At 37.4% G+C, this 25549-nt stretch overlaps 1 protein-coding gene and 1 long non-coding RNA gene across 2 annotated transcripts in view; one reads left to right on the forward strand and one right to left on the reverse strand.

The window, feature by feature from the left end:
* The window catches only part of NUBPL (NUBP iron-sulfur cluster assembly factor, mitochondrial), a 222413-nt gene extending 204185 nt beyond the window's left edge, over nucleotides 1–18228 (reverse strand). The window contains exons 1-3 of the mRNA XM_049612925.1: nucleotides 18086–18228; nucleotides 17383–17530; nucleotides 13368–13402 (exon numbers count right to left, since the gene is read on the reverse strand). Of these exons, the coding sequence (XP_049468882.1) occupies nucleotides 13368–13402; nucleotides 17383–17530; nucleotides 18086–18193 (291 nt within the window). The 5' untranslated portion in view covers nucleotides 18194–18228. The remainder of the gene's footprint in view (nucleotides 1–13367; nucleotides 13403–17382; nucleotides 17531–18085) is intronic.
* A 50-nt stretch (nucleotides 18229–18278) lies between these two features.
* Nucleotides 18279–25207, forward strand: LOC125909593 (uncharacterized). Its single transcript, XR_007453735.1, has 2 exons — nucleotides 18279–18515; nucleotides 24880–25207. It is a non-coding gene; the product is annotated as an uncharacterized LOC125909593 (long non-coding RNA).
* Nucleotides 25208–25549: the final 342 nt, after the last annotated feature.

Here is a 25549-nt window from a genome sequence, read left to right on the forward strand (position 1 = left end):
GGTGAAAGCAGCTGGGCAAGGAAGGCAAAGAGGACAGTCAATGCAAAGGCACAGTTAATGCAAAGTCAAGGGCAGAGAGGAAATTTAAGTAGAACAAACCTTTAAGAACTAAGCTAAGCAATCTGGACAAAGACCTATATGTAGGAAGAACTATCCTACAATCAATATGAGGAATTATTTAATTCAAGGTGGGAGAGATTATGTAGATCAAATAAGAGTTTATAAAAAACTCTTCAGTGAAAGGTGAAAGAATTCTTACCAAGGCTAATGATAATGGAGAAAAGGCCAGCACTTAGTGACTGATATACAAAAGCAGAGTGGGATCAGAGAAATGAAAGACAAGGATGATATCAAGGTTTCGAAGTAGGATACCAGGAGACCTGGTATAGGTAGTTTTAAAACATGGACACATATTTTTTGATACCCCTCCCATCATGAAGTTAAGTTTATGTCTCCTCCTCTTGAATCTGGGAAGACACATGAGTACTTCAACCCAGAATCTAGGCTGATTCCTCTCTTTCTTCTCTTAGCCAAAGAGAAGATTCAGGCCTTTCTCTTTAGTCAAAGAAGGCCAGAGAGCTTCCTTCTTATTCACTGGGTCACTAACTCTTAGAGCCCTGAGCCACTATGTAAGAAGTCAACCTACTACACTAAGGTCACCATGCAGTAAAGAAGTTCACATAACATTTGGAAAAGCCATGGAAATGCTTTTGAGATCAATGATCTCAACTGAGATCAGCCCTCAAATAATCGTCATCCAAGTACTAAGCATATGAGTGAAGAGCCTCCAGATAATTCCAGTCCCTAGCCAGGTCTTCCCTGGTGAAGTTTCAGTAGAACAGAGGCAAGCCATCCCTGCTATATTCTGTCTGAACTCCTGTCTCACAGAATCTGTGAACATAATGGCTATCGCTTTATGTCACAAACTTTAGGGTAGTTTGTTACACATCAATAGATAACTGAAATGGGTGATGGTAACATATACGTAAATTATTAAGGAACACAGGAACAGAAGTTTGTAGAGAAAGATAATCATGGAAGTTCCATATCAATTATTTAAATCTGACATATCTGTAGAACACCAAATGGAGATGTCGAGTAAACTAATGAAAATAAGGATTTTAAAAAAGAGACACTGACAAAGCAGTATATGAAAATAAAGGGAGGACATGTATGCATGAGGGAGAAAATAAGAAGGTATAGAAATGGAATGACATGAAAAGTCAGAGAGGAAACTGAAAAGGTCAGAGAAAGAAGAATCAAGACAGAATGATGCTGTAAAAGCCAAACAAATATTCTCTAAGGTGTCAGCACCTGTGGTCAGTAGAACCCAATGGAGTAGAAAATCAAGTAGAATTGAGAGAAAGGGAACAAATATTCATGGAAGATAGCTGGTGACTAGGAGAGGAAATTCAATAGTATGATAATAAGAAGTCAAATTATAGAAGTTGAGAAACAAATGAGAATTGGGTAAACTGACACAGCCAGTGTAGACTACGCTCTCCAGTATGAGTATGGCTGTAATGAGAATGTAACAGAGGGCAGAAGCTTGGGGAAAACAGGTAAAGAAGATATGCTGTTTTATTCACTCACCCAACAAATATACACATTTATATTTTTCAGTGTGTATGAGTAACATGAGTAGATCTATAGACCAAGAGGAAGGAATTAGCAAACAGAAACTAAAGATAACCAAAAGGAATTTATGAATCAAACTGCTAGAAAAGGCAGGAAATGAAGGACAAAGAGTCCAGATAGAGGTATGAGGTCTGATATCTCTTTCTCTGAGGCAGGAAGAGACAAGAGGTCATATGACTGTATAAAGATACACTCGACAGAGGAAGAAAATAGTAAGTACGTTACCAATGGAAAGTCCATTATTCATGTGGATTAGGAGGCAAGACCACATGCTAGGAGTAAAGTAAATAAAATGGGATAGAAGGCTTGAGAGTGGGAAAAGCCATCTGTGGTAAGTGACAAAGGAAGAAGACTGGAGACAAGAATCAGCAAGTCACACAGTGATCCCTGCTCGGAATGGAAATGACACTCTCCCAGTCACTCGGGCAGCAAATTTACTAAGATGAGGACAGAGGCAGGGCTTTTTCAATTCTGCATCCCCCTGCTAAGCACAGCCCCTAGGAAACGACAGGCCTTCAATAAATGGTTGATAAATGAATAAACAAACCTATATATGAAGGAATAAGAAAAATTCATCAGAAATCTATTCATTCTTTTCAATGATTATAAAGTTATAATCCCCACTCATGTATGTATGAATATGTGTAGCTATAATTATCAAATATTTGCAAGAAAAGTCATCAATTATTATGAATATTTCCATTTCCCATCCTGAAAGAAATTCTTACTCTTAGTAAAGATTTTTGCTCTAATTGCAAATATATTTTCTGAGTCTCTTTCTTTTTGGTAAATGTCAAAATTCATGAATTTAAATGCACTTGTAAAACACATCTATCCACAAGAATTACCATTGAATTGAAGAACAAAAACAAGCAAAAAATAATCATTTTGCAATTGTTCCTTCTGGATCTCTTGCCCCAGTTTCCCTCTACCTTTAAAATAATTATACTTTAAACACTAATAGTGTACCCTTCCTCCAAAATAGCTAACCATAATATTGAGACAAAATATTTTTATAAGAAACTTATCTGTTGCATATACAACAAAATTACCGTTTAAAAAAAAGACATTAATAACAAGTCAACTTAATATAGTGCAACACTAGCATTAAAAAAAAGATGAGCCATGGGGCGCCTGGGTGTCTCAGTCAGTTGAGCGTCTGACTTTGGCTCAGGTCATGATCTCACAGCTCCTGAGTTCAAGCCCTGCATCAGGCTCTGTACTGACAGCTCGGAGCCTGGAGCCTGCTTCAGATTCTGTGCCTCCCTCTCTCTGTGCCACAACCCACTTGCATTCTGTCTCTCTCTCTCAAAAATAAGTAAACATTTAAAAAAATTAAAAAAAAAAAAAAGATGAGCCACAACCTTATGAACTTGAACTAAGCAGTATACATCAGGATTCCACATATGTAATTATGAGAAACACAGTCTCAACCATATTTAATCCAAATTCACATCATAACTAATATTCCAGATTATAATAACATGTTTGGGCTGGCATGTGGAATGTTATAACAGCTAATAAGAATAGCTCACATCAGCATTTATTGTGTGCCAGGCTCTGTGCTTAGTGCTTTACAAACATCATCTCCTTTAATACTCACAACCCTAAGAGGTAGGTATAGGTGGGCACTGGGGTGGCTCAGTCAGTTAAGTGTCCAACTCTTCATTTCAACTCAGGACATGATCTCACAGCTCATGAGATCAAGCCCCACTTTGGGCTCTGTGCTGACAGTGCAGAACCTGCTTGGGATTCTCTCTTTCCCTCTCTCCCTGCCCCTCCCGTGCTTGCACTGCTTCTCTCTCTCTCTCAAAATAAATGAACATTAAAAAAAAAAAAAAGAGGTAGGTACAGGCAAAAGTCCCACAGTTTCCAAAAGGCAAAGCCAGAATCAAGCCCTGTTTTGTCTGACATCAACAAGCTAGACTAGTAACTACTATACATATAACTATTAATGAAGAAAATCAGTGCCTTAAGTGGTGGTACATAATATGTTCCAAGATCCCTGAAAATTTCAAAATCCGAAACTTCAATCGTGAACAAAAACTTCCTAATTTTTCCTAACATGAGCACAGAACTTCAAAAGCTTAAGAAAATCTTAATTACATTTAAAGAAACACTCATGATAATTTGTGAAAAGGAGAAGGACGTCTGGAAAGAATAAGTGTAGGGGTGCCTGGGTGGCTCAGTCGGTTCAGTGTCCGACTTCAGCTCAGGTCATGATCTCAAAGTCTGTGGGTTCGAGCCCCGCATCAGGCTCTGTGCTGACAGCTTAGAGCCTGGAGCCTGCTTCCAATCCTGTGCCTCCCTCTTTCTCTGCCCCTCCCCCACTCTCACTTTGTCTCACTCTGTCTCTCAAAAATAAATAAATGTAAAAAAAAAATTTAAAAGAAAGAATAAGTGTAAAGACATTATGTGATCATGGGAAAAAAATATTTTGAGATATGAAAAAAAAACACAACTCTTTGAAGATAATACTGCTCCATTTTCCATGTGTAAGTCCAATTAAAATTCTAATGATTCATTCTAGCAATGGAAATTAAGTAAAAAGTTTACAAAAATAGTCAAATAAATAAAATGTGTATTAACTTTTATTTTGAAATATTACTTACATACTTTTATTTAGCTATCCATACTAAAAAGTGACTTAGAACTTACTAAGTATCAGCCAGTGTGCTAAGCTCTCCACATATATTAACCCATTTAAGTTTTAATTATTTCATGTGCTCAGGGAAAAAAAGGCATCATTTATGGGAATGCAAGCTGGTGCAGCCACTCTGGAAAACAGTATGGAGGTTCTTCAAAAAACTAAAAATAGAACTACCCTACGACCCAGCAATTGCACTACTAGGTATTTATCCAAAGGACACGGGTGTGCTGTTTCGAAGGGACACATGCACCCCCATGTTTATAGCAGTACTATCAACAATAGCCAAAGTATGGAAAGAGCCCAAATGTCCATCGATGGATGAATGGAAAAAGAAGATGGGGTATATATATATACAATGGAGTATTACTCGGCAATCAAAGAGAATGAAATCTTGCCATCTGCAACTACATGGATGGAACTGAAGGATATTATGCTAAGTGAAATTAGTCAGAGAAAGACAAATATCACATGACTTCACTCATATGAGGACTTTTAAGACAGAGAACAGATGAACACAAGGGAAGGGAAGCAAAAATAATATAAAAACAGGGAGGGGGACAAAACATAAAAGACTTTTTTTTTTAACATTTATTTATTTTTGACATAGAGAGAGAGCATGACAGGGGAGGGTCACAGAAAGAGGGAGACACAGAATCTGAAACAGGCAACAGGCTCTGAGCTGTCAGCACAGAGCCCGACTCAGGACTCGAACCCACGGACCGCGAGATCATGACCTGATCCGAAGTCGCACGCTTAACCGACTGAGCCACCCAGGCGCCCCATAAGAGACTCTTAAATATGGAGAACAGAGGGTTACTGGAGGGGTTGTGGGAGGGGGGATGGGCTAAATGGGTAAGGGGCACTAAGGAATCTACTCCTGAAATCATTGTTGCACTGTATGCTAACTAATTTGGATGTAAACTTTTTAAATAAATAAATAAATAAAATTAAGTAGAAGAAAAAAAGGCATCATTTAGCCTTTAATGGCCAAATTATAAACAACTTATCCAACGCTTAGAATTTGCCACAGAAATGAAATATACATGTATGTGTGTATATAAATTCACAATCATTCTTCACTTAATGTTCCACTGTTATTACCAACATTTACCAAGAACCTACCATACACCATCACTGAACTAGGCACTGAGGATTTAAAAAAAAAGTAAGACCAAAACATTGCCCCTAAAAGGTTCACAGACTAGCATAGGAGATAAACAAATAAACAAACTCTTTTAAAATAATATGGAAAGTGTTAATTCTTTCCTCAAAACATCATAGCAGAGAAAATAAAGAGCAGGGATCACCTCACAGAAGATACATAGTAAGAGTCTGAATAAGGCAGTGAATTAAGGACTAAAATGAGAGGACATAGTCTAGAGAACTTTAATGGGTAGAAGAAGCAGGAACGGGTGACTAATGACCCCACAGGACAAAGATGGTTATAGGAAAAGAGTTTGGTTTTATACATGCTGAGCTTGAATGTCTGTCATTCAAGTGGATGTCTTCAGAGACAACTAGAAAGGCAGGTCTGGTACCCAGCAAAGAAATCTGGGCTGGTGATACATTTGGAATCAAAGACACATGGGTAGTAACTGCAGCAGAGGGAGAAATGAGATTAGCAGATAAAGAGTACAAAATGAGAAGAGGGTTAAGCAAAATCATGGAATGCACAAGCTTTTAAGAAGCAGGAACAGAACAGTGTATAGCCTACTAAGCCACAAAAAGTCCTCTCATCCCACACCACTTCTCAAAAAAACAAAGAAAACTAAACAAAACTTTGCACTTAATATACTGTAAAACCATTCTATGTACTCAATTCATCCATGTGGCAAACATTTATTGTGTATTTCCTAAGTCATAAAGCACTGTGCTAGCTGCTAAGGGGTAGCCAAGGATAAAGACAACACAGTCTTCATTCATAAGAATTAGCTAAGATAGGAATTGAGCAAGGAAGTTAAGAGCACAGGATCTAGGTTGGCATTCAAATCTTGGCTCTGCTATTTACTTCCTGAGTGATCCTAGGCAACATAGACTCCAGGTACTTCTGCTTCCTTATCTATAACAGGGATCATAATAGTACCTATTCCCATATGGTTGCTATGAAACATAAGTGACTTAAGAACCATGTCAGGAGGGGGGCGCCTGGGTGGCGCAGTCGGTTAAGCGTCCGACTTCAGCCAGGTCACGATCTCGCGGTCCGTGAGTTCGAGCCCCGCGTCAGGCTCTGGGCTGATGGCTCGGAGCCTGGAGCCTGTTTCCGATTCTGTGTCTCCCTCTCTCTCTGCCCCTCCCCCGTTCATGCTCTGTCTCTCTCTGTCCCAAAAATAAATAAAAAACGTTGAAAAAAAAAGAACCATGTCAGGAGGAATAGTGCTTGACATATAATAAGCACTCAATAAATGCTAGTAATATCATTTGTTATTATAAAAATTATCAGAATGGTTGCATGGGCATAATAATAATAATAACAACAACAACAACAATAATAATAAATAGTGCTACTGGATTTCCCAATACAGAAAAAGAGAGGAATTCAGGGAGCACTTCATTAAGCTGCCCCTGAGGGCAAAGATGGCTCATACAGTGCCTCTGTGTGAATTAGAATGCAGCTTGCAGGGGTGCCTGGCTGGCTAAGTAAGTACATTACATGACTCTTGATACTGGGGATAGTGCGTTCAAGCCCCACATTGGGCCTAGAGCTTACTTAAAAAATAATAAATAAACAAAACAAAAAATACTGCAGCCTCCGGTTACACAAGAAAAGGGTAGTTTGGATTTCTGTAATCACACAACCTCCCTGACAAGCACCCTTATGCAGGATATAACCAGCATAGCCGTAAATGGCAGCCTGAAAGATAGGGCATGTAAAGCTGAAAAAAGGTAAAGAGGACACTCCAGCAGTAAGGTACAAGAAAGGCTGTAAGCGAGCAAGAACATAGTATATCCAAGCCCAAATTGGCAACTTCAAGCAACCCAGATTGGTTAGAGCTACAACACAAGGACCATTTAGGAGAGCTGAAGACAAACCCACAAAGAAAGATGAAAGCCATATCACTGAGGATCTTGAATACCAATAAAGGCATTCAACAGTGATGCTGAGCAGGGGAGTGATGTAATTCCAATAGTGCTTTAGTAAGAGTAATCAGGTATTATGTCTGAATGGATTTGAACATGAGTAGGTAATGTATTTGATCACTGCAGTGGTCTACTAGTGTATGAGCTCCTCAAAGGCATGGACTGTGTGTCTCATTCACTTCTGTATCCTCCAAACAAAGTTCTTGGGATGTAGTAGGCACTCAATAACTGTTTCAAGTATAAATGAATAAGTGAGCCAAACAGTAATGTGAGCCTTAGAGTAGAAATGGTGGCAACAGAAAAATACATCTTAAAAAAATATTGCAGAGAGAGAAATAAAGATATTTGCTGGCTGATGAAATGTGGCAAGGATCAGACAGAATCAATAAAGACTGTAAAACTGATAAATACTATGGCACTGCATTACACATTTCTGTGAGAACCAAATACAATTATGTTCATGAAAATGCTCTATGAAAAAAAAAAAGTTGCTTTTCTCTGAAATAAAAGCTACTCATCCTGGATGGATACACTACTATATTTGACCTTGAATACAGCTCATGATTTTAAGACATTCATCTTCCTTTTGTCTCCACTAGATTATAAAACCGTTAAGATACACAATGCATCTACTGTTATGACGCACAATAAAACCTTAACTCTTATCTTAATTAACACTCTCTCACTCACAGAAGAAACTATTATTGAACCTAATTCATCTATATACCACCAAAATACACACACACAGATACATAGAAATATGTACACACTTATATAAGTACATACACACACACACACACACACACACACACACACACACACACAACACTGTTTCATGAATGTAGCCTTGGCCGGCTGTGAACTCCCCCAACCCATTTATTTTTCTTTATATTCCCAGGGTGTCTGGCAATGAGTGTTACAGGTACTCAAATGTTATTTGGACTAAAATGAACTGAATTGACTTAGGAATCTCACAGAGCTTATCAATGGCTTCTGGTAGTCTTTATGTTTCCTTCTCCCAGGAGTGCTCTTCTCACTGTTTATTAAGTTATATTGTAGAAAAATGATATCCATAATATGGTTAAGATAGAAAGAGGACAAATAAAAAAATATGATAGTCAATATGTATGATCAGTGGTGTGCCAGTAAATGTTTAACAATTGGTTCAGGGTGGGGTGGGATGCAGTGTCTGATTTTCAATATTTGTTGATTTCCATGGTTTAAATACTCTCACTGTGGCCTACTGCATGGTAACAACAGGATATCAACTAGTTCCCAAATTCCTGAAAATTTAACAATCAGCACTCTCAAACTAGCATGAGCCAGCTCCAAAAAACCACTGGAGGCAATATTTAGACACATGGCACACATGATCCCAAACTCTGCCCTGCAATACTACCTTCTACATTCCCAAAGGTAAGTACCAAAGACTAGCAAAAGGGAAAATCCATACCCTATTCCTGGAAGGCCTTTACTTCAATCTACAAAGCAGTCTTCTTTTAAACTGGGTCTATAACCCAACCCAGAAATTTCTTTTGCCGAAGCTAGTGACATCTGAACTTTTCTGATCATGAACTCCAATAAGTAAAAAAATGTTTGAGCATACATCCCTAATATATGTTAATATATTTGTTTATAAATTACATTAGAGCTACTGTATACACTATATATACTAATATAGTATAAATTCCAAAAAATACCAAAAAAACAAATTTTAAAAGATAAGATAAAATTTGGAGCGCCTGGTGGCTCAGTCAGTTGAGCGTCCAACTTCGGCTCGGGTCATGATCTCACAGCTCGTGAGTTCAAGCCCGGCGTCAGGCTCTGTGCTGACAGCTCAGAGCCTGGAGCCTGCTTCGGATTCTGTGTCTCCCTCTCTCTCTGACCCTAACCCACTCGCATTCTGTCTCTGTCTCTCTCAAAAATAAAATAAATATTAAAAAAAAATTTTTTTAAAAAAGATAAGATAAAATTTAATACAAATGGAAAAGAAAAATTTCCCTCCCACATCCCAATGGACTATCTTACACACACACCCAGTGTTTACAAAATCCAGTTTAGAGATTAAAGTCAACATGAAAAGTAAAATGAATAGCTTCCTGGCCCTGTCTCCCTTTCCTGGATCTTCCCACTCCAATGCTGAAAAAAGGCAAGCACCAACCCATGGAAAAGAAAGGAAGTAAGAGGGGTGCCTGGGGAGCTCAGTCAGTTAAGATGACTCTTGATTTTGGCTCAGGCCATGATCTCATGGTTCAAGAGTTTGAGCCCTGCACAGGGCTCTGTGCTGACAGCACAGCCTGCTTAGGATTCTCTGTCTCCCTCTCTCTCTGCCCCTCCCCCGCTCATACCCTCCCCCACCCCCTCTCAAAATAAACATGAGAAAGAAAGAAAGAAAGAAAAAAAGAAAGAAAGAAAGAAAGAAAGACCAACCAACCAAGGTCTTGAACAAAGTTGGCCTACAGAAAAGCAAATCAGAGACCCCTTTTAAAAACACTACAATACAATACAACTCTGTGGACAAGCTCCACCGAATTAACACTCCATGAAAATGAATCATTAGAGAGGCTCTAAAAACACCATCCTTAATGGAGTTTTTAACCGCATAAAGTGATATACCCTGACCATCTATATCAACCCAGGCAAACAGAAGAGCTGAGAGGAACCTTGGGTTTCCCCTAAGGACCAAACATGTCCTCCAAACAATATTTTATAGTATTTTAATATTAATAAAATATTAAGTTGGAGGGTACCTAGGTGGCTCAGTCAGTTAAGCATCCAACTTTTGACTTCAGTTCAGGCCATGATATCATGGTTCAAGAGTTTGAGCCCCACGTTGGGCTCTGCACTGACAGTGCAGAGCATGCTTGGGATTCTCTCTCTCCCTCTCTCTCTTTCCCTCTCCTGCTGGTACGTGAGCACACAGCCCAAATGTGCACTCTCTCTCTTTCTCTCTCTCTCAAAGTAAATAAACTTTAAATAAATAAAATAAAGTAAAATAAAATAAAATCTTAAGTTGGGAAATACAGAGTACAAAACTATGCCATTGCCACGTAGTATTCCTAAGAAACTTAACAGAAGACAATGGGGGAGGGGAAGAAAAAAAAAAAGGTTAGAGAGGGAGGGAGCCAAAACATAAAGACTCTTAAAAACTGAGAACAAACTGAGGGTTGATGTGGGGTGGGAGGGAGAGGAGGGTGGGTGAGGGGTATTGAGGAGGGCACCTGTTGGGATAAGCACTGGGTGTTGTATGGAAACCAATTTGACAATAAATTTCGTATAAAAAAAATAATAATAAAATAAAATAAAATAAAAACTATGCCAGATGCATCTACATCATATAGAACAGATACAGCTTTTCTTTTCTATATGCAGGCTGTCCCTCTGGCAGGTCACAAACATGCTAGACTCTAATCAAAAATAGTAACTTTGCTAAAAAAAAAAAAATAAAAAAAAAAAAAAAACAAGAAATGAAAAACAAAAAAACACCTTCATCAGGATCATAGACAACGAAAGGAAGATTTTACAAACATGTTTAAAAACACTTGAGGATACTAAAGACTTCTGAAGAAATGAGCCAGGTAAAGTATTATTGCTTTTCCTTTCTTGTTGCCATTTCCCTATCATACATATAAAGCATTAAAGATGGATCTGCCCTCATCCTTGCTCCCTGAAAGAAGAAAAGAAAAACCACAAAAAAACAGAAGGAAAAAAAAAAAAAAAAAACTTTCTGAGCTACCATCTCATCAAGACTGGCAATATTTAACATGAAGGAACCAACCCTTCTTTAACTATTCTTTTCATCATTTGCTCTCTTATTCCATTATTGCGTCACACTGACTTAAGACTCAAAGCTTTGGCTAAAATGATAACCAAATTAAAAGATCCCCACACCTACAAATTTATCTACCTTCCCAACCACTGAATCTTCCCTGTTTCCTCCCTTCTTTAAGCAAGATGAGGACTCTTCTTCAGGGTAACTCAGTGCCCTAATAAAAATTATTTTTAAAAATTTATTACTGGTTCTTACTTTAATATGGTTACCTAAACTCTTCAAATTCCCACTGATACAACAAGAGAAAAAATAGTTTAAAACTAAATAAAAAAACATAACCACACTAGAAAACAAAAAGAACCACCAAGCTAAGTAAATAGAGATCACCTTGGTGGCTCAGTTGGTTGAGCATCTGACTTCAGCTAAGGTCATGATCTCATGGTTGCTGAGTTCAAGTCTCATATCAGGCTTACTGCTGTCAGCGCAGAGCCTGCTTCAAATCTTCTGTCCCCTTTTCTCTCTGCCCCTCCCCCAGCCTGTGCTCTCTCAAAAATAAATAAAACATTTTAAAAAGAAAAAAGAAAACAAAGAGGGTGACATTAGGAGGTAAGAGTTTTCACAAACTCTAGATCCAGGATTCTCAAAGATGAGCATGCCTCAAAATCATATAGATGGCTGGTTAAAACACAGATTCCAGCTAATATAACACTGTGTCAAATATACTTCAATAAAAAATTAAATTTAAAAATACAATGTATGGAAACACACACACACACACACACACACAGATTGTGGGACTCCACCCTCATGGTTTCTAATTCAGATTTCGGTTCGGCTCAAGATTTTGTATGTCTAACAATTTCTCAGGTGGTGCTGATTCTACTGGTCTGAGCACCACATTATAAGAACCACCAAGCTAAGTAAATACAGATCACTAAAAGGAACACTTTTTTATTAGTTCTAATTAGCATCCTCAGAGAGATTCAAATGAATGATACAGCCATTGTTTTTCTGGTATGTGTAAAATATGAAAGAGTTTTGGAAAACTAGAAAAAATACAATTTCTGAATTTAAAAATAAAACTCAGAAGGGCTAAATAACAACTAAAACCCAACAAAGCAGTGTGGAAAATAGTCTAAGATATCTTCCAAAACATATAGCAAACAAAAGACAAAGAAATGGAGAATATGAAAGACAAATTAACAAGCATAAAGAGTTAATACCTATCCAATAGGTACCTGGAGAGAGAACAAAGACACCACTTAGAGTAAACAAGGAAGAGGCACCTGGGTGGCTCAGTTGGTTAAGTGTTCAGCTCAGGTCATGATCTCACAGCTCATGAGTTTGAGCCCAATGTTGGGCTCTGTGAGGACAGCTCAGAACCTGGAGCCTGCTTCGGATTCTGTGTCTCCCTCTCTCTCTGCCCTTCCCCCTGCTCGCATTCTGTCTCTCTCTCTCTAAGATAAATAAACATTTTAAAAAATAATAAAAAATGAAGTGATCAAGGAAGAAATTTCCCTAAGCTGAAAAAGACTCAAACCTTGATACTGCTTGGCTAACTTCCAAGCAGGCAAAAAATTTTAAAGCCAAAAACTGGACACATATTTATGACATTTCTAAACTTAAAATACATAAAGAAAACCCTAAAAGCTTTGAGGGGAAAAACACAGGTTATTACAAAGCAATATGAATCCTATTAGCATCAGACATTTTATTAGCATGTGAGAAGAAAAAGGAATGTTGTTTACAAGGTTCAGAGATGCAATTATTTTGAACCTGGAAGTCTACATCTGGTCAAACTATCAAATACAAAGGCAAAATAAAGACATCTTTGGAAATTTAAGAACTAAGAAAACTGACTTCCTGTCCATATTTATTTCCTATTTCTACTGTGAGAAATTATCACGTAAGTCCAAAATGGATTTCAATGAGCTAAAATTAAGATGTTGACAGAGTTACATATATGTTTTGGAAGCTCTAAGAAAGAATCCATAAACTTGCCTTTTCTACCTTCAGGAGGCTGCCTGAATTCCTTGACCCCTTTCATTTTCATTATCATTAAATGTTATCAGTACTTATGGCAGACTTTTTAGTTCCTTAAAGAAATACAAGTGACTACAGCTACACTACACAGACTCTGACAGAGTAAATGAAAAATATCAGTATGTTCTTTATCATTTCCCTAAAAAACATTTTAATCAATTAATATTCATAATAATAAACACCTACCGAATCATTCGCTGCTAGTGCAAGTGCAAGGTTCACTGTAAGAAACAAAAAAGTAATTAAATTTAGTTGTGTTCCTTCTACTAAAATTCAGTTTGCCTTTTAATATTTTCAATGTAATAACCAAAACATGAGAAATTTTTAATATATCTCCCACACTGGTATAAAACAAAGACAAAGAAAATACAGAAAGTAAAAAAAGACAAAAGAGTAATATTCCAACAGCAATAGATGCCTGCCCTAAAATTAATATTTTAAATAATTCATTTTTATAATGTGATAATCTAAATAATCTACTTAGTTTTTTAAAAAAAACAGGGGCGCCTGGGTGGCTCAGTCGGTTAAGCGTCCGACTTCAGCTCAGGTCACGATCTTGCTGTCCGTGAGTTCGAGCCCCGCGTTGGGCCCTGGGCTGATGGCTCAGAGCCTGGAGCCTGCTTCCGATTCTGTGTCTCCCTCTCTCTCTGCCCCTCCCCCGTTCATGCTCTGTCTCTCTCTGTCTCAAAAATAAATAAACATTAAAAAAAAATTTAAAAAAAAAAAAAAAACAATCTTGGGGCGCCTGGGTAGCTCAGTTGGTTAAACATCCGACTTCAGCCTAAGTCATGATCTCATGGTTTGTGAGTTCCAGCCCCGCGTCGGACTCTGTGCTGACGGCTCAGAGCCTAAGGCCTGTCTTCCTCTCTCTTTGCCCCTCTCCTGCTCATGCTCTGACTCCCAAAAATAGATAAATGTTATTAAAAAAAAAAATGTTAATGGTACATAAAGTTCAATTATTTTCAAAAACATTGTGCAGAAAAAGTATCTACCTTTTAATAAAAATGTATATGATCTTACTGCCTTTGAAAAATAAATGCTGGTAATGCAGGAATTCCAAATACCTAACTCACAAATACCCCTATATAAAAGGCTAGCTCATTTTGCAGAGGAAAGGGAAGAAGGTCAAAGGTAAGGCAGTAAAACATGTTCCCAAAACTGCCTATTGCTAGTGAATCCCAAAACATAAAGAAGGAAAATAGTCTCAAAGCTACTTTTAGCCCAGCAATAGAGATATGCTACATCTGAGATGAAGAGAGGTCTGAAGGTAAAACAGTTCCAAGACTGATAAATAAACAGAGTCTCATGCTGTGAATCACATTTCCTTAACAGAACAATGTTATAAATCATACTGAGATGGTTTCCTTAAAGTAGCTAAGAGCATAAATTTTCAAGGCAGACCTGGTTCAAATCCTAGTTCTACCATCTTCTATTACATAACCTGGAGTAGGATATTTTACCCCTAAATCTATTTCCTCCTGTATAAAATGAGGATAATTCCTATGTCATAACCATTATGAGAATTAAATGAAAAACTGATACAAAATAGTTAGACTAGGCCATGACACTTGACTAATTTTTATAAATTACAAAATAATTCTGAATTTCAAGTACATCATATGTTAAACATAAACTAACTATTAAGCAGAAAGTTTTAGAGAGTGATTCATCTAGTGTTAGGGTCTTCTCACATTCATACAATGGAATCACAAAGAATGTTTGTATTCATCATATGTCATCATTGTAATCAAAAATATCTCGGGCATACATTTTCAAATGGGAAGAATTTTGAGACAGTTTGGGACAAGAATAAATATATATAAGGGAAAGAAATATAATACCAACAGAGTTAAACAGAAACAAACCTTATTTCTAAGGTTTATGTATGTAGATAGAGCTGTTAGGAAAAAGTAAAGGCCAGCTCCCTGGGAGGAATGACATAATGCTAACAAAACAAAAAAAGCAAGGAAGGGGCATTCACTGAAACACTACTGTGTGTCACAACTGTATATTTTCTCATTTATTTTCCTATTTAAATGCTGTGACAGGGGTGCCCCAGGTGGCTCAGTTGGTAAAGCGTTCAACTCTTGACCTTAGCTCAGGTCTTGATCTCACAGTTGTGAATTCAAGCCCCATGCTGGGCTCCACGATGGATGTGGAGCCAACTTAACAAACATAAAATGCTGTCACATTCCATGGCAACAGATGATCTGCTAACCAAAAACAAAACCATGTGCTAAGTACTAACCTAAAGACCCAACAAATTATATTGTATAAAACTCAAAAAACTTAGAGATATTATCATGAAAATACTTTCCACCTTTAATCACAGAGATGCAAAAGGATTCACATCACTGAAATCAAATAAATGTACTCTAAATTTTCAAAAAACAAGAAGAGATGGATGCTAGAACCAAAGTCTAAAAGCTTCTATATTTTAAAAATGAAACATTAAATAGATGGATTATAGGCCCTTAGAAAAGAAGGTAAAAATGTGTAGCTTATAGCATTAATTACGAACATCACTAATCATTTTAATAATACAGTACTATCAAATAGTAATATATTAGAGGCCTATTATTCCTATAATACTTGGTAAATTTTAGTTTCTTCAAAATATCTGAAAAACTCTTCCACAATTAACTTCAGGTAAAAATGAGAAAAAATTGAACTAATAACACTATCTAGTTGGATTTGTACCTGGTTGTAAAACTATAAAACTGCTCTACTGGGAAATTACTAAATATGGTTTCAAGTGAAGACAAGATCTCTAGTGATAGTCACAGAACTCTGTACTAGCCCTTATTTCAAAAATGTCATTGATTTCAATAGAACTGAAGGATTTTAAGGTACAAATGTCCCCCAACTTTAAGTTCAATAGTCTGAAAAAAAAATGAAACTTAAAGGATCTTGCCAGTCTAGGGCTATACCAAAATCAACAAATAAACTATAATGAGGACAGTCATTTTCTAAATATCATCTGCAACAAATGGGGCTCCTAGATGGCTGAGTCAGTTAAGCATCTGACTCTTGATTTTGGCTCGGGTCAGGATCTCACAGTCATAAGATGGAGCCCAAAGCTGGCTCTGAGCTGGGCCAGGAGCCTGCTTAAGATTCTCTCTCCCTCTGCCCCTCCCCCGCTCTTGCAGGCACATGCACAGGCAGTCTCTCTTCTCTCCTCTAAAAAAAAAAAAGAGAGAGAGAGAAAAAAAAAAATTGTCTGCAAAAAGATAGTGGGATAAAACCTGAACTAGCAGCCATTCCCACTGAAATGACTGAAAATTAAGTACAAGGAAACAATAAGATAAAGAGTGTTTTATGACTACAAATTAATAATACAAGTCACCTCTGTTGTGCAGGTTTGGAAGGAGGGAAGTCTTTACCCTTTTATATTACACTGGAATAATCTTTTTAGCAATAAAAAATTTCTTTTGAAAAACTTTGGGAATATCTGGCTATTAGTCGTGGATGGTAACTCTTATTTCTGGTGGCATTTCTCCTATGGATTCTGAAAGCAGCACTTCAGTTGTGATGAAATCTACAAATAAAAAGAGCCACCAAAAACAAATTCTCTGCTCCAAGACTATTAATATAAAAGATATAAAGATTAGATGATATTTTAAATAACTGAAACAATGTTAAACCTTTCCAAGCATTTTCAAATATTAGATCAATGGTGATTTTATAATATTATGTTAAATGAAAAATGACACAATAATGTAGAAATTCTCATTGCAACTGTGCAGCTATATGTACATTGATAGACCAGAAAAGAATATCAAAGAGTAGAAATAATTTGTATTAAAATTACCAAATGTTTAAAAAATAGTAACATCAACCGAATACTGAGCATTTACTACTTAGAAGACACTGGGCCTAAGTGGTTAGCTTATTTAATTTACATAGCTACACTATGAAAAAGATTATCAGCATTGCCATTTGACACTTAACTGAACATCTGGGCAATCTGGTGGGCAACCGGACCAAGTTTTCCTCAATCAAGAAGTCAAACACGTGGCTATATACCTAGTTTTTTCTAAATGCAAATCTAAGGTCCTAATCACTACCAACTTCTGGTACTAGGGAATCAGCTATTAGGAATTTCACAAATAACTCTTTAAAAATCAAAACTGGAATTTTAATGCTGTGCGGTTGCCAGTTGGCATAAATTCCTAATCGAAATCAGAATATCCTACAATACCTGCTGTAGTAGATTTTCCAACTCCACCTTTTCCAGAAGCCACAACTATAACTTGATTTACACCTTGTATTGGTTTCTGCTTTGGAAGTCCTCGGGACAGGATTTGTGATCTTCTTTGTTTTAGGGTCTCACTGTCACTGCCAGATAACTTAAAAAAAAATTAAAATTAAAAAAAGTTTTAAAATGAGCCATCTCCATTACCACGCTGTTAAAGTAAAAATTCGGAGTTTGTAAGAGGGGTTTCTTTTCTAGGCTAATTCTAATTTCCATTAGTTCGGCTTTCTTTCTACCTATTGATATTGATCACAAAGGTACAAATATACTGTTCAAGTTGAAATTTACCTGCCAGGATATGCAGACGTAAAAAACGGAAAGTAAATAAACTGCCTCTGTGCAGAGTTAAGCTTTCTTCTCCTTAAACTATTTTCTAAATAAACCAACACAGAAAACAGTGTACAAGCCACACATCCATGTTTTAGGAATCTGTTGCATATCCCGCCTCGCCTCGGCCGGTTCTACTGGGGCCTGCTTATAAAGTGGGGACGTTCAGCCAACTGAGATCTCAGTCTGTCACCGAGTCAGTGGGGGCCCCGTTAAGGTCTGAGGAGGGTCGTCAGCAAGACGCTATGCCAGGGCACCTGCGGCCCTGCCGCCCTAGCATCTCTGTCCCTCCCGCTTCCCCCTGTCCTGCAGCATCACGGACCTGGCGCCGACAAACCAACACTTGGCTTCGCCCAAGCGGGACACTGGTCCCACCGCCACCCCGAAGCGACACCCCACCAAACAAGAGCAAACGCTGCCAAGACCCCATAGCGCAGAACGCTGCTTTAAGCGCAGCCCGGAAACCGTCGCGGCCGGCGTGGAGTGATGACGTCGCGTAGTAACGCTCGGGTTCCTCCCCCTAGCGACTAGCCGCCTTTGAATTTCTTCAGCCCAAGAACGCAGATGTTAATACGAACATTTCGTAGCCAGGTACAAACATTTCACAGCAAATGTTTGTGAATGTCTTCACAGACCTCATCTATTTGGTCCTCACAGAAATTCTCGAGTAGGTAGATAGGAGACTCTTTACTAGCAGTAGCCTCTCTTCAGGGGTAAGAAATCAGACTGAGACCTGACCCGACTGAAAAGAGGTAGGAAATGGTAAAACTTGAAAATGACTCCAGGTTTTCTCACTGCGCAGACTATGGTAACTTAAACATTGCCACTGTTAACTTTACCTTTCTTCCCCCTGCGTGATATACAGTAACAGTCTGTGTTCATGTTTCCTGCTGTGTTGCTGACAATTCCTTTAAACAAAAGTGTGGTGCTTTGCTGGGCTTGGAAAAGTTTAGCTAAATCAGAAAGCAGGTCTAATGAAGTAAGTTTGGCTCAAGAAGGAAGTGAGACAAGGCTTGAGGGAGAAGGTGGGATTTATTTTGGTATGAGGAATGAAGAATTCTTACATCCAAAACTGATGGGAACTAAGGAAATGGCCGTAAGTGAGAAAGCCGATACAAAAACCCAGACCCAGCAAAAGGATCCTTTAGGGTGTAGGTTGGTTTACTCTCATAATATTTTCTAAAGTAAATTTTAATGTCTTTTTTTTTTTTTTTGCTTCTTATCTGTAGAGAATTTGTTGTATGATCATTCAGTTTATTTTTTTCTAATTTGACCTTTAATTTTTTTCTTTTTTTAAATTTACATCCAAATTAGTTAGCATATAGTGCAACAATGGCTTCAGGAGTAGATTCCTTGGTGCCCCTTACCCATTTAGCCCATCCCCCCTCCCACAACCCCTCCAGCAACCCTCTGTTTGTTCTCCATATTTATGAGTCTTTTCTGTTTTGTTCCCTCCCTGTTTTTATGTTATTTTTGTTTCCCTTCCCTTATATTCATCTGTTTTGGCTCTTAAAGTCCTCATATGAGTGAAGTCATATGATATTTGTCTTTCTCTGACTAATTTCACTTAGCATAATACCCTTCAGTTCCATCCACGTAGTTGCAAATGGCAAGATTTCATTCTTTTTGATTGCCGAGTAATACTCCATTGTATATATATACCCCATCTTCTTTATCCATTCATCCATCGATGGACATTTGGGCTCTTTCCATACTTTGGCTATTGTTCATAGTGCTGCTGTAAACATTTGGGTGCACACGTCCCTTCGAAACCACACACCTGTATCCCATGGATAAATACCTAGTAGTGCAATTGCTGGTTCGTAGGGTAGTTCTATTTTTAGTTTTTTGAGGAACCTCCATACTGTTCTCCAGAGTGGCTGCACCAGCTTGCATTCCCATATTTTTCTTTATCTTTAATACAAGTGTCACACAGCAATCTCAAAGAATTATTGTAAGGATTAGGTAAGATATTACCAACAAAATACATTTAATTAAATAAACTCTGAAAATAAATCAGTTCCTTGCTTCTTCTCCCTCAATCTCACATTTTTGCTCCATTTGGCTTATCACTTTCTTATTTTGTGATATGTTTTCTCAGTTGATATTTATCCATTTTTTTCTGTTCAGCTTTTATAACTTGTAAACAAAGTGACTAATTTCTTCTTTGTGCGCAGAGGAGCAGAAAAAGCCAATGCCAAGAGAGAAGAATAAAGCAGACCATAAGAGATCATGTGTGCACAGAGGGAAGGGAGAATAATTGCACTGATTCATAATAGCTTTCCAGTACCTGGTTCTAGTCCATAATGAGGTTCAGCCACACATCCTATTCATAGATCCATGAGATATACTTACAGCCATCCAATAAATTCTCTTTCTGCCTTGGCCTACTTTGGGTGTGTTTCTGTGTACTTATAACTATGGTAACATGTATATTTGTAATTTTTATCAAGACCCCCCTGCAATTCCTTGTACCTCATATAGCCCTTCCCCATTTTGATAAACTATGTGCCATCATTTTATGAGACATAAACATGTTAGAGAAAAGAGATTGTTTCTTTGCTTTTTGAATTTTGAAAATTGAGACCTCTAAGGAGAATGGAGACAGCTCTGGCAAAGGCAGTACATTTGGGAGAATTACATGGTATAAACACATGGTTTCTCACCTATATAAATTAGAATTACATTTGGCTGCAAGTAGCAGAAAACTCTACTTGCCTTAAATAAGTAGGGATATATTAGTCTCATATGAAAAGTTCACAGATAGTCTCTTCAGGTCTGATGTAGTGACTCCACTATGTTATAATGTCCCAAATTCATTCTTTTTGTTCCATCATCATGTTACCCTTATTTTGTCCCCTCACAGTCACAAGATGGTAGCTGCACTTCCAGGCATCAAGGATATGTTCCACACAGGAAAAGAGGGAAATGAAAAGATAAAAAGCTTTTTCTAGTGAGTCTTTTGTTTTTTGTTTTGTTTTTAATTTGGGAGGAGGTCACATACACACGAGACTGCGTAGAACATGACCACCCGTAAAAGCAAGAGAAGCTGAGAAATCAAGCGTTTACATATCTTTAACCTACAGAGTAGAGGGCAGTAATGGAGAAAATGATTGGAAATGGATATTGAATAAACCAACTCAATATCTGTCTTAGAAAGACTATATAAAAATTTCTGGGATTATGGGGAATCAAGATAGAAAAAAAGTGAGAACTTAAAACATTCACAAGTTCTTAAGCCCGATATTGGTGGTTGGATAACCCAAGAACATCCCCTCAACCCCCAATTCCTTTGCCACATTGAACTATAGAAGTTAGAAATCCAAATACTTTCCTAGTCTCACTTGCTAATTCTAGACATAGTTCCGGGCATGTATGGCATACTTCTGGACAATGTGATGTAAGGGAAATTTTCTGCCTTCTGAGAAAGCTTTTGCTTTTCTGATAAGATAGATCATAATTGGGGGAGCCTGGGTGGCTCAGTCTGTTAAGCATCCAACTCTTGATTTTGACTCAGGTCATGATCTCATGGCTCCTGAGTTCGAGCCTCGTGTCAGGCTCTGTGCTGACAACAAGGAGCCTCGTTGGGATTTTCCGTCTCCCTCTCTCTCTGACACTCCCCTACTCGCATTCTCCCTATCAAAATAAATAAGTAAATATTGAAATTACTTTTTAAAAAATAGAACATAATTGGTGCTACTGCTTTTTCCCAACTTGACCATTGACGTGACACCTGGAGTGTGGTAGTCATCTTGTAAACATAAGAAGCATAATGGTGACAGATACAATGACAAAAGCCAACAGCTAAGGTAACTAAGTAGAAATATGTCAGAAGATGAATTCTTAGCTATATAGTTAAGCTGCTATGCCAGTCCTGACATGCATCTCTAGTCATCTTGTTGTGTGAGATAATTGCTTTAACTACTGTTGGTTAGGATTTTTGTTATTTGAAGTTAGAATAATCAGTGGCTATTATAGCTCCTAAGACAGAACCTGATATACTCTGACTACCTCTCTCCTGTTGAATCCCAGTAAGGAAGGGGAGCATAAGAACCTGAAATCAGTTTAAGGGATGTGAGAACAATAGAACCAATGCCCCCATTACCAGTTAGAACTCAATGTAGTATCAGGCCCACAGAATAAGAACAGTTGAGTGTTGTGTGAAGGCAGACAGTCTGAGAGAACTTCATAGGGTTTGCCTCCTACAAGCAGCCACAGGAGTTGCTGAGGGAAAGCTGATCTTTAAGAGACCTTAAGGTCAAGAATAAGGGAAGACTTGGTAACAATCTGCTTGGTTAAGTATGTGGTATCTCAGTTGATGCTGGTATAAATAGATAAAAATCTTGAGGATTAAATTCACGTCACCATGTGGACATCTGGACACTACATGGGCACAATCCTGGTGTCTACCACTCAAAGAGAAATTTATAAATAAATATTGTTCAAAAAAAGAGGATTCTTTTGAATGTGTACTATAAATAGGGTAAGACTTCATATTATTTTCTAGAAAGCATGTATTTATATCTGCTAGATTTTACACACACACACCCCCGCCCAAATAAAAGATCCTCAGGTGACCATGGACTCACTGAACGTTCAGATTCCCACACAGAGGCAGTCAGCTTCATCCCCTGTCCATAAGCCACACTATCAGCTGAGAACATGCTTCATTCCTTTGCTCAACTCACAAAGGAAGAAGAGGGTGTTATGGACAGTTTCCTGTCTCTGTTGACAATACCAACTAAAGCTTAGAAACTAGTGCCTTCTTTTAAGATTATTGTCCCCAGCTGAACCTTTTATCCTGCCCAAAGTGTTCACTGAAAGGAAAACCTCACCCCATCAATGGACATGTAAATGACAACCCAATTAATTGATCCTACTTTGTCCCACAGCGTGATTTGCTTCCAAATCTCTATACTTATGATGAAACATGAAACTGTCTCTTACCTACATCTAACACAAATTTTCACACTGAAATATAAAGTATTTCTGCTTATGTAAATAGGTTCTCAATGAGTTGATCTCTCTGTAGGAAACCTGGCCTAGGAAGTTTTCCCAGATATCAAAGACTTTGCTAGCCTTTCACTACCTTAGCTAACATAAACTAAGGTGTTGTCAAAGAAACTCTCCACTCTTATTTTTTAAAATTACATAAAGCAAATGTATGTATACTCTTAGGCTGGATAGGCTTCTGAGAATAGAGCTCCAAATGCCTAAAAATCCACCTCTAGAATGAGACAGGATGGGTTTCTAAATGCCAATATTCAAAGCTGAAAAAATCATGGGTGATTTGACATTTGAATTTATGATTTATGAGATTGAACTGAATCCTTGGACAAAGGTCACAGGGCTCAAGTTATAGCTGAATATATTCTCTGTTTACTGTTTAAAGCTTCAAAGAAGATCCTATCCTGAAATAGAAGCTACACAATCAGAATTTAGAAAAAGTATTGTCACACAGGCAAATACTTGCTATACCCAGGGCATTAGTATTCCCATGCGTTTGCTTTTTTATTTCATTTTCTCCAAGTACCAAACCTGTGTTCATTCAGCCAAGTCCTTCCTACCCTTCAAGTCTATCCTAAAGATTAGAAGACTTAAGTCTCTACAAGACTTTGACAAAAACTTGCTTCATTCTGTATTCAGAAGAGAATTTTCCTGTGCACTTTAGAGAACATACCAAGGACAATGACAAAGCAGAGCCCCATCAAGATACCAAACCTTCACGTCAGCTAATGTGAAATTCTATTTTCTTCAGGGAAAAGGAGATAATATAGATTTTTGTCTGTGGTACACTGCTGCCAAAATGTGAGGATGTCCTCTATAATCATGTGGCTTACATAATATCTTAGTCTACTTGATGTTCTGATAACCAAATCTTGTCGATTCATTTATTAACCTTTTCTACTTAGGGTTTATTAACCATATATACAGATATTATACATGATATGTTATAAATATTTCAGGCACGAAATTTGTTCAATCCATTTATAAAAGTGAAGTGCTCCTGCCAAATCACTCTAATTTCTCAAAATACATCTACATTCTCATTTAGAGCAATAACATGGAAATACCATCATCAAGAGTCATAATATCAATTTGATCCAGGACACACTGGCAAACTTCAAAATATGAAGTTTCTCTTTGTCTTCGGCCTTCCACACAGCTCTTAAGCTGCTTGAAATGCTCCAATTCATACCAACCAACCTTACAGGCAGTATTTGGGTCCATTTTCTGCTGCATCTTAAATAAAATAGGATTTTCCTAACCACCCACGATTCAGGCTAATGAACCTACTTTAAATCCTATTAGAGGCCATCTAGGAACCATAATTCAACAATCTAAACACTATTGAAGTGATAATCACTAATCTCCTCCATCTCAGGCTTTTCCAATCTTTGCTAGTCTTTAAAACACAGATACAAATGTTTTTGCATAGAAAACATTCATTTGGGGCATAATTATTCTAAGTAGTTTAAAAACTGGTATTTTGAGTTGATTAGGAATACAAAGAGTTCTTTTGATTATTGAATGAAGTTCTATCAATTACTCCAAGTCAAAGACTTTATTATATTAATGCCACATCGGATCTCTTTTGCGAATTTCTAGTCATGTGCAAGAATTATGGTTTTATTTATCCAAGTCTATTTATGTGGGGGAATATGCTGGCAATGTACTGTTGAGAATGCCATTTTTAATAGATACCAGTTACCACTATAACAAAATCAATACCATTTGCTGATGCAGTACACTGTTTGCTGATGAAATGTATATATAATTATATATTTCTCTAATGTTTTTCTGAAGTACAGAAATTCTATTAAGCCATTCCCACCAATTCCTTCTGGATTATAGAGAAAATTGAGAATGATCTCTTAATAGGCATCTCTCTCTTTGTAACTTATGTCATATGTCACATTAATCTTTTTCTTCCAACAGACTCTAAGATGGTCCAAGATGATCCTTGTCTCTTGGTGTTCACACCCTTTTATAATCTCCTTCCCTTAAGTGTGACCAGGCCCTGTAAATTAGATCTAACCAACAAAATATAACAACAGGGATAGAACATCACTTCTGTGATTACAATACATAAAATTGTAACTTCTGGCTTTCTAGGAGACCTCCTGGCTGGCTCTGGCAAAGCAAGCTGCCATGTTATGAACTGCGTATAGACAAAGCCATGTGGCAAGGAAGAGCTGACAGCCAGTGAAGAACTGATGCCCTCAGTCCAACAGCCTGCAAGGAACTGAATTTTGCCAATAGCCACATGAGATTGGAAGTGGATCCTTCCCAGTTGAATTTTCAAATGAGAACCCAGCCCTGGATGATCTCTCGATTGCAGCTTTGTGAGAGATCATAAAGCAAAGGATTCAGTTAATTTGTACCCAGATTCCTGAGCCATAGAAACTATGAGATAATAAATGTGTGTTGTTTAAGCTGCCAAGTTTATGGTAATTGTTACACAGCAATAGATAACTAATACTCAGTAATCCAGATTTTAGTAATAATATAGTGAAAGTATAATTTCTCATGGGCAATTTTTTTAAATTATTGAGATATAATTGGCATATAATGGCAATTCTTTTTTGCCATATAAAAATATGCATATTTTGTTAAGAAATTAATCCTTTGTGTATTTTGAACCTATGTCGAGAGTTTTATTATTGAGGATTAATAATTACTTGTTATATTAATTATCAAACCTCATAGTCTTTTAATATGAGATACACAGAATAGACACATGGAGGCAGTAAATTGAAGAGTGTCTTGGTCTCACAAATCAAGT

Source organism: Panthera uncia (assembly GCF_023721935.1).
Source record: "Panthera uncia isolate 11264 chromosome B3 unlocalized genomic scaffold, Puncia_PCG_1.0 HiC_scaffold_1, whole genome shotgun sequence".
Classification (NCBI taxonomy): domain Eukaryota; kingdom Metazoa; phylum Chordata; class Mammalia; order Carnivora; family Felidae; genus Panthera; species Panthera uncia.